The sequence below is a fragment of the Eulemur rufifrons genome, chromosome 7 (genome assembly GCF_041146395.1).
Source record: "Eulemur rufifrons isolate Redbay chromosome 7, OSU_ERuf_1, whole genome shotgun sequence".
Classification (NCBI taxonomy): domain Eukaryota; kingdom Metazoa; phylum Chordata; class Mammalia; order Primates; family Lemuridae; genus Eulemur; species Eulemur rufifrons.
Window position 1 is genome coordinate 208,636,684 of NC_090989.1, and position 16,554 is coordinate 208,653,237.

The 16,554-nt window shown below is 34.5% G+C and overlaps 1 protein-coding gene across 2 annotated transcripts in view; it reads right to left on the minus strand.

Moving 5' to 3' along the window:
* Positions 1–16,554, minus strand: part of NAA35 (N-alpha-acetyltransferase 35, NatC auxiliary subunit) — a 93,567-nt gene that overhangs the window by 3,948 nt on the left and 73,065 nt on the right. For both annotated transcript variants that reach the window (XM_069474066.1, XM_069474067.1), the window contains exons 15-21: positions 7,930–7,996; positions 6,526–6,624; positions 5,297–5,475; positions 2,655–2,791; positions 1,742–1,809; positions 692–832; positions 181–303 (exon numbers count right to left, since the gene is read on the minus strand). In XM_069474066.1, the coding sequence (XP_069330167.1) occupies positions 181–303; positions 692–832; positions 1,742–1,809; positions 2,655–2,791; positions 5,297–5,475; positions 6,526–6,624; positions 7,930–7,996 (814 nt within the window). The remainder of the gene's footprint in view (positions 1–180; positions 304–691; positions 833–1,741; positions 1,810–2,654; positions 2,792–5,296; positions 5,476–6,525; positions 6,625–7,929; positions 7,997–16,554) is intronic.

Here is a 16,554-nt window from a genome sequence, read left to right on the forward strand (position 1 = left end):
TTAAGTCTGACAAGGCTAGGTTGGCAAAGCTATTTGAAATCTTTGGTAGAAACAAGACAAGCTCCATTTATTAATAATATAAAGTTTGCTTTTATATTATAGTTAACTTTCATACAGTAGAGTAAGAGAAGTATTTCCTGCCAAGCTGTCCCCCTAGAATTACTGTGACTCTAGTCTCACCTCATGGTCTGGATTTGGGATATTTTCCAGTATCATTTTTGCCTGCTGAAAGTGCTTACTAGCTGCCACATACAGTTCCGGAGACTGAGGAGGAGGGCTATATTTATTGAGGTCAGACATTTCCTACAAAAAGGGGAAAATATTCAAAACATGTTTAATATGAAAAAAACTGATATACTTTTTTAGTCCTTAATGAAGTCTACATTGACTATTCATACACAGACATTGAAACACTCAACACATGTCCCTTTTTCCTATATAATATTCAATTCTCAAACCTCATATACCACCTATTATGTTCATAACTTAAATATTAATAACTGTTAATGTGATAAGTCCATCCAACAAAGCCAAATAATTTTCATATTATTTAAAACTGCTATTTTAATCACTTGTCCCACTATCCCAATAAGTTTGATTTGACTATTTTAATAAGATGGCTGTGTACAAACAGCACATCTCCAGGAAAGTCTAAGACTGGAAATTTCATGATTTCACTGAGCAGGTTCACCTTGAACTGTAGGTAGTGCACTGGCGGTGGTGTCATCACACTGTTGAAAGGAGCAAACCTGTGCTCATACCGGACTTGTTCACTATCAAGCTCGAACTTGGGTTTGCGTACTTTGCCATCCATGTCAAATGCTACCATGGTCTAAAGGAAAAAGGGAATGAGAAAAAGTAGGAAATCAATATGAAAAAGTAAATACCTCCATTAACACAGAACAGAAAACAAGGAGCAGTTATTTACATATAGTTAAAAAAATTCACAGCTCAGAAATCAGAAATAGGAAGAGAAAAATTGGCTTCTTAGTATCATTTTTATTTTATGTGCCATGTTTTACACAAAAATCTTCAAGCTCCAGTGTTCAATATATTATAATTTTTCCCAGTGAAATTATAACACATGCACATTATTATTACATGTTGCATGCTTTCACAATAGCTTTGAAACTTTCATATAGAAGCTTCTGAAGAGATGAGGAGCACATAAATTTCAAAGCCTAGGCCCTGTTTTTCAAAATAGAAGTCTCACGTTCTGCTTTATACATTTTAATGTAAGCCACCTCAAATGATTTCTTGAATTATTAAGTACAACTTAAGAGTCAGTACCTACTACCTCCTGAAAATGCCTGCTTTTGCTTAAACCGTTCATTTGAGCCCATCCCCTTCCTAATATACTCCTAAAAAACCCAAACCCTATCTTCTCCATAAAACCTTTCCTGACCATCAATCAGAAATATTGTCTTCTTTATTACCTGTGTCATACACACATCAACTGGCTTGTTAATTAACTAGGCACGTGAAACAAGGACCATATCTGATTAGAATTGGTATCCTACAATGTACTCAGTACAAAGCATCTGACACACAGCAACGTGGTTCAAATGTTTTTTGAACAAATTAATGAAAACAACTAGACTTGAAAAATGGTAATCTTCAAGCAGATGGGAAATAAATATGAAATTAGAATCTGAAAGAATCACAGAAAAGAGTTAATTTTAAATAAACTATTTAATAATATAATTAAAAAGTAGGAACCATTTCATTTTCAACCACTTACTTTAAACATTCCAGCACACATGTTCTGATATGCCTGGCTCATTGTGATCTCTCGGCTCAATGGGCGAACTGTAATTAGAAAGAAAATCTTCCATACTCTTTCCCCCTCCCTCTTGTATCATTGCAAGAGAAAATCTAATTTCAAAAAATCTTTTAGCTTGTTTACCAAATTAAAACTTGTTTGTTCCTACAGGCTAAATTTTATTTTACAGTCTAAATCTACAAATAATAAACAGAAGTACAACTGAAGCTAAATTGTGTCTCAAAATGGCTAATACTAAAAATTCTAGTATGAAGTAATTTTTAACTTTTCTGGATTCACCATATAGAAACTTAACCTTTTATAGCAGAAACCCATGAATATAGATATTTAATGACCCACCCCAACTGCTCAAATCCTAAGTAAACATAAAGTAGTATTTTATGATTGTAGCAGTATCTACAGCCTTCCCTAAATGATCAATAGGGCAGTCAGTCCCTTTGAAACATTTCTCTTTCCTTATGGTTCTTGGATGATGCCCCATGGTGTTGTGTGATCATCTTTCTGTGCCCACTCCAACGGCACAGCTCCAGAGCTACTTCCTCCTGAATTGTCAGCCTCTATCAAAAGCTCAGTGGTCTCTTGCTGTCTTTTTCCCCAACCTATCTTGCTCGCACAATTCACGTGGCTACTTCTTGATCTAGGAGCCTCTAATAAATTGAATAGCAAAGAAATAAAAGCATGGAAAGGAACAAAAAGGCTTGTATCACTAATACTGGGGTTCAGTCTCTACCTTATAATTTCTGAAGAAATGACAGATGAGAACTAAGATATAATCCCTAACTCAAGAGTAGCTTTCCATCTATTTATTTGCAGAAATTAAAGTGTACTCTAATGTTCTTTATTTCTTAATTTTAAAAATTATCCACAGCACCTTTCTTTTTTTTCTTTGTTTTTTTACTGCTGCGGCCCTTCTGCTGCTCTTCCATTATCCTTTCCTCTGCCATTTGAGAGCCATCAGCACGACTCAATGTTGACATCAACCATGCATAAAGGAATTCAGAGAGATACCTTAAAGGATAAATAATGTTAGTTAAGTAAGGGTAGATGTCTAAATGAGATAACTTTATCAAAGCACATATTAATAACGTATTTTTATAATGCTTTAAGTTTTTTAAAAACAGATCATCTAGTTAAATAGATTAGATCTTACAAAAAATAAGTATTACAAGGATTAACTTTTCCTTTCTATATTTTATAACTTTTCAAAAGATTTCTTGATAATTATACATATATGTAAATCAAATGAAAGTTCATTAAATTGTTTTTCCTGTATCGGGACACATTTCTTCTTAACCTATTAAGTAAATATTTTCTTTGCCTGTTAATGACAAAAGAAAGCAAATAAATTCAGAAAAAGTTAAAAAGTTATTAGCATTATATAAAACAATTCTAAAAAATTAAGACCATTCAGACTTATAATTTAAATTTAACCAATAAATGAAATGTGTGACAGAATGATATTCTACCAGATACTAATTTTTCAGAAGTTTAAAAATACATTCTGCTATGCCAGAAAATTAGTTCAAATCTAGGATATGAATATATATACTTTGCAATATAATCCATAACAAATAAGAAAGCATATATTTAGTATGGAGAGAAAATAATTCCTGGCACTGAATTTAAGATAAGCATTTATCACAGTATCTTTTTATAGGACACAACTGGATTTTGTTTCCCTACCACAAAATTTTAAGGGTCTATAACCTAAGCTATATCTTAACTCAATGAAGAATTTCTATAGGGAACCAATGGTGGCTTCTACCTTCTGATTCTCCACCCTAAGGGCAGATCAATGACGGGGATAGCTGACAGGATGCAGGCCTCTCCTCTGAAATGTCAGGTACTTCAATGAGTTTTTATTAAGTGCTTTATCAAAATTAATACAATTATATCTAAGGAGAGTAACAGTGCTGATATTCTATACCCATGATTCTCAAATTATCATCTCTGGGCCAGCAGCAGTATCACCAGGGAACTAGTTAGAAATGCAAATTATTGGGCCCCATCCTAGACATAATAGGTCAGGAATTCTAGGAACTGAGCCCAGAAATTTATGTATTAATGTGCTTTCCAAGTCATTATGGTGCATGTTAAAATTTAAGAATCACTTTCCATTGTTGATTTTAAAAGGGTCCACATGCTTTAGGGATAATATTCATGAACAACAAAAGCAAAAAGGTTATCTTGGGAAAATGTAGGGAGTCCAACCTATAATTTTGAAACCAAAAACAGTTCAAAACTAATATGAAGACCATAGGGGTATTTATAGACTAAAATTTGTTAATAAGAAATGAATCTGCTTATGTATGTAGATAAGTTTGTAATGGAGAATTGACCCGAGTATCATTCTCATTTGTTAAGCTACCAATTCTTTGTGTAGAAAGTATATAAAAATTATATTTTGAGCTGAGAAATCAAGAGCAAAAGGTTCCAATTAGTTACATCAAACAACAAAAGAAAGAACTTGAGCATGTTCCCCTATAAAATGAAGAGAAATGTCTACCATCAGTTTATAATAAAATGTATCCCAAGTATCTATATAAACACCTGTTGGTAAGGGTTATTTGATATTATCTATATAAATGTTGGCAAATACAGCAAAGAAAATTATTCTTATATTACTATAGTTGATGCTTAAATTCAGTTTTCATAGCCAAGAGTTATCTGGTTAAGAGCCCTCGCTGCTCACATTCCTCATAACAGTGACGTCAGAGAAGATATAATACCTTAATTACTAAGTTAATTTAAATAAGAGTTAAAAAGGTGAACTATATTAAAGTCTAATATACTAAACTTAGGTGTTTTTGATGGGTAACATAGGCCATTATTAGGTTAAAATACCACCATACTTTGCCAGACTAAAAAGATTAAAGATAACTGAATTAACACTCAATTTTCTTAGTTTATTTTTTTTCTATGGCAACTTTTCCCTGCCTAAAATAGTCTCAAACATCCTATTACTAGGTTTCTTCATCTCATCCTCAAGTGAAAGGGAAGAACCTTTCTGCTAAAGATCATCTTTTATCAACTCTTTTATCAACTCCAAAGCTCTGAGGCAAATCCTCAGGAGCAGTTTCAAATAGTCATGCTCCCAATGATCATCTTGGCCATGATTTCTTCTCAGGAGAAGAAAGATCTGGTTCCCACATGAACTTTAACTCCATCAAGTAGTACCTAGTGCCACTGAAGTCACGGCAAAATGTTTTTCTCCACAGGAGCAAATAAAAGATATTCAATTAATCCATTTACTTTGGAGCCACTTTTTATCAGTGATTTTTATATAAATATTCAAATAGCTAGAATATATTTGTATATGAAAACACTTTAAGATGATCTAGCTTTAATTTTCAATATTTTTCCAACTGTCCTACAACCAAAGGTAAAACACATCAAATGAAAAAGTACCCTGAAAATATACTGTTTTATAGATTCTCTCATGACTCTACCCACTTTATCTCAACTCTTATCCACTCTATCCACCACCAATTTTAATGCAAATTGTTCTCTTACCAATATATGTAGTAGTACTCGTGCATGCTATAGAGTTCCAATTCAAAGCCACTTAGAAGATACTGTATCATAATTCGAAGGTTATGGTAAAGGACCCAGGTACCTAAACAGGCCAAATGTTGCCTTTGGGGTTCTTGTTTCAACAGCATAGTGTGAAGTGCTGCATCAACCTTCTCTGCCTACCAAAATAAAATGTCATAATATTGTTTTGTTTTTTTTAAGTAAGAAGAGAACTTAAAAAATTGGCTAAAAATAGCATATGAGCAGAATATTTAAATCTCATCACCCAAAGAACTCTTATTTTCAAATGCATTTTTGGTTAGGCTTATATTCAAAGTTCTCATCTCACAAAGGTTAACATTTACCTAAACAAATCTTAAACTATAAAGACAACCACCTTATTTATTTAAAAAAAAATTTTTTTTTTTTTTTTTTAGACAGGGTCTTGTTCTGTTGCCCAGGCTAGACTGCAGTGGCACAATGATAGCTCACTGTAAACAAATTCCTGGGTTCGAGCAACCCTTCCCTGCCTCAGCCTCCCAAGTAACTGGGACTATAAGCAGGCACCACCATGCCTGGCTAATTTTTAAAAGTTTTTTTGTGGACATGGGGTCACACTATGTCACCAAGGCTGGTTTTGAACTCTTGGCCTCAAGTGATCCTCCTGCCATGGCCTCCTAAATTGGTGAGATTACAGGTGTAAGCCTCCATACCCAGCTGACATCCATTTTAAAGAACAAAAACACAAATAACAGGCCTGGCATGGTGGCTCACACGTGTAATACTAGCATTGTGAGCTATGATGATGTCACTGCCCTCTAGCCCCGGGCACTGCCAGAGCAAGACCCTGTCTCAAAAAACAAAACAACATAAATAACTGACTTCAAGCCTTTATAGTATCAATTAATATTGCTACTGCTCACAAATTAACTTTAGAATCAATATATATTTATTATGTGAAGCTTTCTATAAAACGATTGTGCTATATTTCACAATTTATCCTGATTATCAAAGAAATAATCTAAGATATTTATCAGTTTGGATTATTGTTCTGTTTCTTTTTGTAAATTCTCTTTTGTATATAAAACTGTTAGATTTTAAGTGAAAAGTAAGCTCATCATATGGGAAGATTAAATAGTCAAAATACTATTTCGAAGAATTGTTTTTTAACATCTGGACAAAGTGTGTGAATTGTTTAATTTTAGAAGGGAGAAGAACTTGGTTCTTACCTCATCCTGCAAGGTGGCAAATTCCTCAAGAATATGACCAAGCTTATCTCTCTGCCGAGCTCTGTTATGCCCATGGATCTGAATAAGACTACAGAATGGCTGTAAGACACATACAATTTGTCAACTGTAAATATGAAATTTCCTGAGACTAAAGAAACTTAACATTCCAAGTTCTCAAAATCTGGTTTAAGGGAAAAAATGTTGTATATATAAGAATCATACCTATATATATATACATTTTTTACAAAGGTGTTTTTAAGGAACTCAACATCAGAATTTATCAGTAACTAGAAAAAAGTGGCCATTTGTAAAGCCTGTTTTCATATGGAAAAAATATCTTCCTTCAATCTCTAGATATCTTCCTGCAATTTTAAGAAGACAGTTTCTTTTCTGCTTATTTAAGCCAAAAGCCAATGTTCAAGGCTGACATTTATGTATGGCTTTAAATATAGCAGAATGCCTAATAATTATACAGCTGAAGTAATGGATAATACCTGTAAACCCTAAGGTTCTTCTACTCCTACTCTCTATATACAATATTCTCATATAAAACACTATAACATTTCACTAATCAGACAATAACATGCTCTAAGTATGAATTAGTTTTCTTGAAGTGTAATAGTATTTTATATTTGTATACACTGACAGGTATTATCTCATTTGGTCAATAACTACCCTATTACAGTTACAGAAAGTATTAGCATTTCACTCTTTAAAAAGTGGAAAATTTATGGAACGTGATATGCCTGATGATGATAAAATGTTAGTGATAAAAATGAAATCTGGTCTTTTATTGACTCTCCTTTCACCATACCATGCTGCCTTCCTATATATATTTAGTAACTGGAATTAGGCCCAAAAGAGCTGCCTGTGTGAGTTTTCTAAGAGAAAAGTTTATATAATTAAATAAGATTGAATTATAATTCATGCAATCCACTACAAGGTTTGCATTTTTTCTAATTACTCAAGACCTGAAAAAAGTTTGTGATCTCATTTAAATTAATAATTTTATCATAATCGTATTCATTAATGTAGTACAAAGATAAGTGTATAGGGATGTTACAAATATTCCTTGTTTTTAAGGTCAAAAACAAAGCAGTTTTAATGTCCATTTACAAAAAAATTTGAGGAAACAACTGCTGTTTCCCCAGTTGGGGGTCACCGCATCCCGTATCTGTGGTCCCCACAGGCTACAGTGGGAGGTCATCAAGGCTGCCTCTGTAGCTAACAATCTAACAGGAAGACTATAGACTATAATGCCTCAAGTGCTAAGAGAAGACAGAAATTTTTTATTTCCTCACTAAAAGAAATATTAGATTTAAAAAGCATAAATTAATGACACTGAAGGAATTACATCCCACAATTTTTAACATACCCATCACAAAATCCAATTGTAACTCTTACCCGAACACAATGAGTAACAAAGGAGTCGATACAGTCCTTAGCCTGGTGATTATTATATAGGCAGCACCTGTAAGATAATATTCGCATCATCAAAATAAAAATATATGGCCCAGACAAAAGAAGCAGTGATTATGGTAGAGATGCCACCAACAGACAGAGAAGGTAAAACAGAAGAATCAGAACCAATTACTAAGAACTATTTATAATTACTATGTTGTTCACAAAATAAGTATGTGATATATTTCCAATTCCTTTAGTTCTATACTTGAACAATTAGAGTTGGATCCAATAAGATGAAATTAGCAGGGAGAAAAGGAAAAGTCTAAAGCCCCGCTTTTTCATGATCCTACTCCGATGTCATATATTTCCCTAAAACTGATTTCCACATGTATTGTGTTCATAATAGTAATTACAAACAAAAAACTATATAGAATCCTAATTTTTTCAAGAGATATCCCCATTTCCAACCCTTGGCTATAAATCATCACCTGTCTATCCCTCTGACACCTCATCTTCTCTCCTTACAAAGTGGTTTCCGTGTGGCATTCCTTACCTGTTAATAGCAACATTTCATTCCTGAGCATTCTGGGAGGACCTGCTACCTTCCTAGCCCAGGGGGAGCTATAGGGACTAAAGTGATGGGAAGATTTTTTGTGGGAGATCAGTAGCCTTTGCACCAAAGGCAATGAGACAAAGCAGAGAGACTTTCTTCTGGTGCCTTGATGGGAGCTGACAACTTGCTATTCATAAGTGTTTGCCACAGCTGAACAATCTGACAAGCACCTCAAAGAAAAACACAACCATGGTCTTACAACAGAAAATGACAATGCACCCAGCAGCTAGGAGAAAGAAAAAGAACACCTGAATGAAACAGGCGGGTGGTGAAGAAGTAGTCCTGGAAGGTACACTGCATCTTTAACCCCAAAGTAAGAAAATTACTTAAGGAGACACTAAAATAAAGCACTTAAAAAAAATAATGTGTACACTTGGACACTGGGTGTGGAATGATAGACAATGGAGGCTCAGAAGATTGGGGAAGGAGGAGGGGGTAGATGATGAGAAATTAACTTAATTGGTACAATGTACATGACTGAGGTTGATAAATACCCTGAAAGTCCTGACTTCACTACTAAACAATCCATTCATGTAACAAAATTACACCTGTAACTCAGAAATTTATACAAATAAAAAAATACTTTCTGGGCTGGTCACAGTGGTTCACACCTGTAATCCTAGCACTTTGGGAGGCCGAGGCAGGAGGATCACTTGAGGCCAGGAGTTCAAGACCAGCCTGAACAACATAGCAAGCCTTTGTCTCTACAAAAAAAATAGAAAAATTAGCCAGGCGAGGTAGCAGACACCTGTAGTCCCAGCTACTTGGGATGCTGAGGTAGGAAATTGACTTGAGCCCAGGAGTTTGAGGCTGTAATGAGTGTGAGGCTGTAATGAGTTTGAGGCTGTAATGAGCTATGATGCTGCCACTGCACTCTAGCCCAGACAACAAAGTAAGACCTTGTCTCAAAAATAAAACAAAACACTCCAAAAATTCTGAATCTAAAAATGATTATTTTCAAATTTAAAAATTCAGTTGAAAGAAACATGTTCACTAGTAGCTGTAACCATCAAGAGGAAGAACTTTCTCACAACACAGCAAAAATAACAAGGAAATGAATGTCATGAGGAACATGCAGGGGAGATCTAGAAGACCTACTAGGAAAAAAAAAACAAAAACAAACAAAAAACAGATGAGGGTAAGGCAATAGTTAAATAAGTAATGATAGGGATAATGATCTGATGAGAAGACCTGAGCTTTATTGACTGAGTTCCAGATAGGACTAGTTGAAAATCACACATGAATATTCTGGCAAAACTTCTGAACTCCAAAAATAAAGAGAAACTCTACAATGCTTTAGAAGAAAGTTTCAAATCACTTAGAAAGGGCAGACCAGCATCAGATTTCTTATCTGCAACATTAGTATTTTAAAAACAGTGGAATAACAAAAATGAACTTTGCCACATATATAGTCAATTCTCATCATTTGCGGTAGTTATATTCCATAAATTTGCTGAGGACACTGAATTAGCAACTACTGAATCATTGCTCCCAGGGGAAATAAACAGTTAGGTTCCCATAAGCCTCTGGTCACAACATTTTCATGAACTGGTCAATACACAACCTTGTCTTATGTGAATTTCCGTTTAAAGACACCTTATTTAATGTGCAACTGTTGACTCAACATCAAAATCATAGTCCAACAGCACTGCAACTCATGCCTGAGTGAAGTTCATTTAATACATGTATTTTCTCCATAAGGCACATTACAGCTAAGGAAGACTAGACAGCTTGTCACTATACTTAAGGGCGCTTTAGAAATTTTTTTATTTTAATAGACAGGGTCTGGGTAAGTTGTTCGGGTTGGTCCTGAACTCCTAAGATCAAGCAATCCTCCCACCTCAGCCTCCCAAGTAGCTAGGATTACAAGCACACACCACCACACCTAGCAAGGACCATTTTTTTTTAAACAGTGAACTCAGCACAAAAATGTGAAAAATGTGGGCCGGGCGCACTGGCTCAAGCCTGTAATCCTACTACTCTGGGAGGCTGAGGCGGGTGGATCCTTTGAGCTCAGGAGTTCGAGACCAGCCTGAGCAAGAGTGAGACCCTGTCTCCGGACAACTAAAAATATATACAGAAAAAATTAGCCGGGCATGGTGGCGCATGCCTGTAGTCCCAGCTACTCGGGAGGCTGAGGCAGGAGGATCGCTTGAGCCCAGGAATTTGAGGTTGCTGTGAGCTAGGCTGACGCCACGGCACTCTAGCCCTGGCAACACAGTGAGACTCTGTCTCAAAATAAATAAATAAATAAATAAATAAATAAAAAGTGAAAAATGTGGCACGAAACAGAGTTGTTTATAGTATGAGGGCTGAGAGAAGAAGGCAGAGCTGCCTCGTTGGACCTCAGCATTTGTTATTCTGCATGTGTTCATTCTGCAAATGTCTGTAGAAAGAGTGAAAGCCGAACAAGTATTGATTTGGGGGTTACAACAAATTTTAGCGACTAGGCAAATTTGGAAATACAGAATCTGCAAATAATGAGGATCAACTACAGTTAAGTCTAAATGGATAATAATAACTGACAATGTGTTATCTAAGTGCTGAAGAGGACTCAAATAAAAAAGCCAAAATGCAAATTAAGATTTACATATTAATTCACATACATCGTATTATCAAAATTAAAAAGTCTCATAATGCCAAAGGCTAGATTATGGGGAAATGGGAATTGTTATACAGTTTTGTACAAACTGGTTCAATTATTTTGGGAAGCAATTTGGCAAAACCAGTAAAGGTGAAGATGCACATGTCCTACAATCTAGAATTCTACTTCTCAGTATATATCCTACCTGCACAAGGAGACATATTCAAAGATGATCACTATAGCACCAATTTTAATAGGAATAAATTAGCAATAATTTAAATGTCCAATTATACAGAAATGGCAAAATAAACTGCAGTATATTCAAATGGTGGATTTTAATGAATAGGTTTGTATGAATTAACTTTGGTAGATATAAAAATCCTAATACTGAATGAAAAAATGTTGCAGAAGGATGAATACAGTATGAAAAAAATGTACAGCTTAAAAACACATAAGCTGGTGCATTGCACGGACATACTTATTTGGTGACATGTACCAGCATCCATAGGAGTGATACACATAAACTGCAGTGTGGTGGTTACCTCTAGGACCAGACTGAGAGGAAAAGATGGGTTGGGGAGGAGAATTTGAAAGTATAGTCAGCAGTTATCAATGTATGGCCTGTTCCCCTGTGATGGTGAGAATATCCCTGAGACACCTTTAGCGGGCAACACAAGGTCAAAATAACACTAAGACCTTATTTGCCTTTAGCACTCATTCTCTCACAAGTGTGCAGCGGACATTTCCAAAGGCTGTGGTGGCATATGATACCATAGAAGATTGAAAACAGAAGCAGGTAAGATCATTCAGCTATTTTCTAGTAAGATATGAAAGAGATTTGAAAAAACATAAAACAATACCACTTGTCTCACTAATTTTTCTTATAAGTATATAGTCATTTTCCATAAAAATGTTATTTTTATTAACACGTAAAGAATTTACTGTAAGTGAATTAATAAATATTTTTAAAGTACAAACAGCCCCCACCTTATGATGGTTTAATTTTTTTACTTTATGATGGGTGTGAAAACAATACACATTCAGTAGAAACTACTTTTGAGTATTCATCTGACCATTCTGTTTTTCACCTTCAGTACAGTATTCAATAAATTACATGACACATTCAACACTTGATTAGAAAATAGGCTTTGTGTTAGATAATTTTGTCCAATGGTGCAGGCTAACATAAGTGTTCTGAGCCACATTTAAGGCAAGCTAGGCTGAGTTATGCTGTGTATGAAGGTAGGTGTGTTAAATGCATTTTTGATTTATGGTATTTTCAGCTTACAATGAGTTTATCAGGATGTAACCCCCATTGTAAGTCAAGGAGCATATGTAATGTTTTAGTATTTATTACAGTAGTTATCAATAGGTATGACTCATATAAACAAAAACTATTTGGCTCCTTATTTTTAAGAATGAAAAGGGGTCCTAAGACAAAATTTTGAGAACTGCTGCTTTAGATGTATCTCTAACAATTTAATTCTTGATACTCAAAGCTCAGCCCTACTCTGGGAACTTTCAGTTGCAACTGACTGTCAGGAAGCTCCCCTCCTTGATTCTGCATGATCACAGCTTCAGTTCACTCATATATATATATATATGTGCACCAATACCACCTCCAAAATGAGGGAGCCAAGCATGGTAGGATTTTGGGGGAGGGCTCTCTTTCTGGCTTGCAGATGGCAGCCTTCTCTGTCTTCACATAGCAGAGAGAGAGCCCTCTGGTCTCTTCCATTTCTTATAAAGACACTATTCCAACATGAGGGCTTCACCCTATGACCTGATCCTAAACCTAATTACCTCCCAAAGTCCTTACCTCCAAATACCATCACATTGAGGATTATGGCTTAATCATATTAATTTTGAGGGTACACATTCAGACCATAACAGCAGCATAGCCAGATATATGAAATCTTCCAAATTAAAAAGGAGAAAAAAGGAAAATAAATAAAAATTGGATCAAACTAGGAAAAATAAGGGGGGAAAATTTTTTTAAAAGAAAATAAAACAGTAAACAAATTAAGGAGGAAGAAATAAAATGAGATAATGTAATTCAACTGTTACACTAAATGTAAATAAGCTGGATTCTGCTTTTAATAGATTTGGACTAACAAGAATTAAAATAAAACCCAGCTAAACACCATGTAAAAGAAGCACATTAAAACAGAGTGATGCAAATGGGTTTAAAAATGAAGGAATGATCAATGGGATGTCAGACATTTTTTAAAAAGAGAGAAAGTAGGACTGCTAATATTAACGTGAAATAAGTGGTACTTAAGGTTGAAAGTATTAAACATGGCAAAGGGAGATATCATATAATGATAAAAGGCACAATTGACAAGGTCAGTATAACAGTTTACAACTGTATGCACTAAAGCAGCAGCTAAATGTATAAAACAAAAATGATTAGCGATACAAGGAGAATTCAGTAAATTTTTGTAGATTTGTCTTATTCACAATTATTGTGTGTGAACATATATACACATATGCATAGCTAATTATAAACTGTTTGGAATCTGGCAGATCTAATAAGAGAGAAACTGAATAACCCAATTAACAAACTCAATTAAACAGATGAACATTGAACTTTGCTTCCTAGAGGTAAAAATTTGCATTGTTTTCTTTTTCCTTTCTTTTGAGACGGGGTTTTGCTCAGGTTGGTCTCAAACTCCTGTGCTAAAGGAATCCTCCAGACTCAGCCTCCCGAATAGCTGTGACTATAGGCAGGCACCACCATGCGTGCTGTACTTTTTTCTTATATGCGTAATAGACATATGAAAATCAGCCATGTACTCAGTCACACAATAAATAAAATTTTTAAAAACCCAATATTGAAGTAAAATTAGCAACAAATAATAAGAAGTTATCTAAAAAGTCTTTATTTGGAAATTAAAATACTTTAAAAAATGACCCTGAGATGAAAAAAGAGAAAATCAAAATAAAAGTTACAATATTCTTAGCAAGCAACAAAAAGATCACTTCCTATTGAAACCTGAACACAGATAAAGCTAAATTATGAGGAAAATGATTAACCTTCAATGTCTCATTCTTAAAAGAAATAACTATTTTAAAGAAAGACATAAAAGTAACAATTAAAACTCTAAAGAAAACAGGTATGGATCTAACAATTATTATGGACTATTTATCAAAAAACAAAAACAAACATTATTCCAAGATAAAAATGGAAAGATCATTTCCATTAACACATTAACATAGTGATCAAGCTTGCTGTGATCACTGAATGTTGCTATTCAACTTTGTTTCAGAGATTCTAGCAAAGCAATGAGCCAAAATAAAAATTTTATGTAATTACTAGAAAATAAAAGATAAAATTATCTTTTGGGGAAAGAGATTCCAAGCATCGTAACAGAAACAACAGCAATAACAACAACAAAAAAACAAAACAAAGAGTAAAAATCCCCAAAACTACCAAGGAATACATTTACCAAGAAATGCATAGGAACCATATGAAGAAAACAACTGAAGGACATAAAATAATATCATGTCCTTTGATTAGAGAATTTAAGAGCATAAAAATGAGAACTCTTAACATTAATATTTTTTCCAATTAGAATTCCAGCCTTTCAAAATTTTGAACAAAATTATCTTAACATTAATGTGGAAAAATACCAGGGAAGAGCCAAGAAAGTCTTTAAAAAGAATAGTGTAAGAGGACATGTCTTAACAGATATTAAAACTTAAGAGAAAGTCACAAAAGAAAAAAATTATCATTGAAACTGAAATCCTAATGCATATGGGATTTTTTAAGTAAAAGATGGCATTGTAACCCACAGGAAAATGATGGTTTATATTTCACCCAAAGGGCTAACTATCTAGCATAAAATAAAGTTGAATCTCTACCTTCAAACCATTTTCTGGAAATGATTTCAGAAGGATTAAATTCTAATAAAGCCCTAAAAACCTTTGAAAGAAGATTTAAGTGACTAAAGGTACAACCCGTGGGTAGGGAAGAATGATTTACTTCGGAAAAAAAAAAAAAAAGGTAGATAAAAGCTATCAAATAGAAAGCAAAAATTTTGATGTGGAAAAGAAAGACCCTTATCTGCAATGCCTATCACAGGTTAATACAGAGGATTAACCTCTTGTAATATACAAGAAGCTCTCTTAACAAATTTTGCAGAAAAAAGTACACCACTTACTAAAAGTCAACGTACAAAGAATTTAAATAAGCAATTCACAGAAAAATAATTCTAAGTGTCCAATAAATATTGTAACAAAGTGCTCAAATTAAAATAACAATGAATTATCACTCTTCTCACAACACACAGGAAAAAATTAAAAGGACTAATTAACACCTACTGCTGGTCAGGATGTATATGGAAAATGTACTCTTGTATACGGCTGGTAGAAATATAAACTGTTACAATCTGTTTAGAATTGGCAATATCTATAAACATTAAAACTACACAGAACCCTTTACCAGTAACCCCACTCCTTAGAATACATTCCTATAGGATGAGCATCACTAATCTGAAAATCCAAAATTTGAAATGCTCTTTATAAAATCTACTTTTTTTTTTAAATTTCAGCTTATTATGGGGGTATAAAAGTTCAGGTTATATATATTGCCCATGTCCCGCCCATCCCCCCCGAGTCAGAGCTTCAAGCGTGTCCATTCCCCAGACAGTGCGCATCGCACTCATCATATAGGTATACACCCATCCCCTCCCCCCACCCCCACCTCAGCAGGGAAACCAATTTGCTGGTGAGTACATGTGGTGCTTATTTTTCCATTCTTGGGATACTTCACTTAATAGAATGGGTTCCAACTCTCTCCAGGAGAACAAAAGGGATTCTATATCACCACTATTTCTTATAGCTGAGTAATACTCCATGGTGTACATATACCACATTTTACTAATCCACTCATGAATTGATGGGCATTTGGGTTGTTTCCACATCTTTGCAATTGAGAATTGTGCTGCTATAAACATTCGGGTACAGGTGTTTTTTATAGAATGACTTTTGTTCTTTTGGGTAGATGCCCAATAATGGGATTGCTGATCGAATGGTAGGTCTACTTCAATCTGTTTAAGGTATCTCCATGCTTTCCACAGAGATTGCACTAGTTTGCAGTCCCACCAGCAGTGTATGAGTGTTCCTGTCTCTCCGCATCCACGCCAACATGTATTGTTTTGGGACTTTTTGATAAAGTTCATTCTCACTGGAGTTAAGTGATATCTCATTGTGGTTTTGATTTGGATTTCCCTGATGATTAGAGATGTTGAGCATTTTTTCATATGTTTGTTAGCCATTCTTATATCAATACTCTTCAAAATAGCAACAAAGAAAATAAAATACCTAAGACTATATTTAACTAAGGAGGTAAAGGACCTCTATAGGGAGAACTACGAAACACTGAGGAAGGAAACTGCAGAGCATGTAAATAGGTGGAAAACCATAC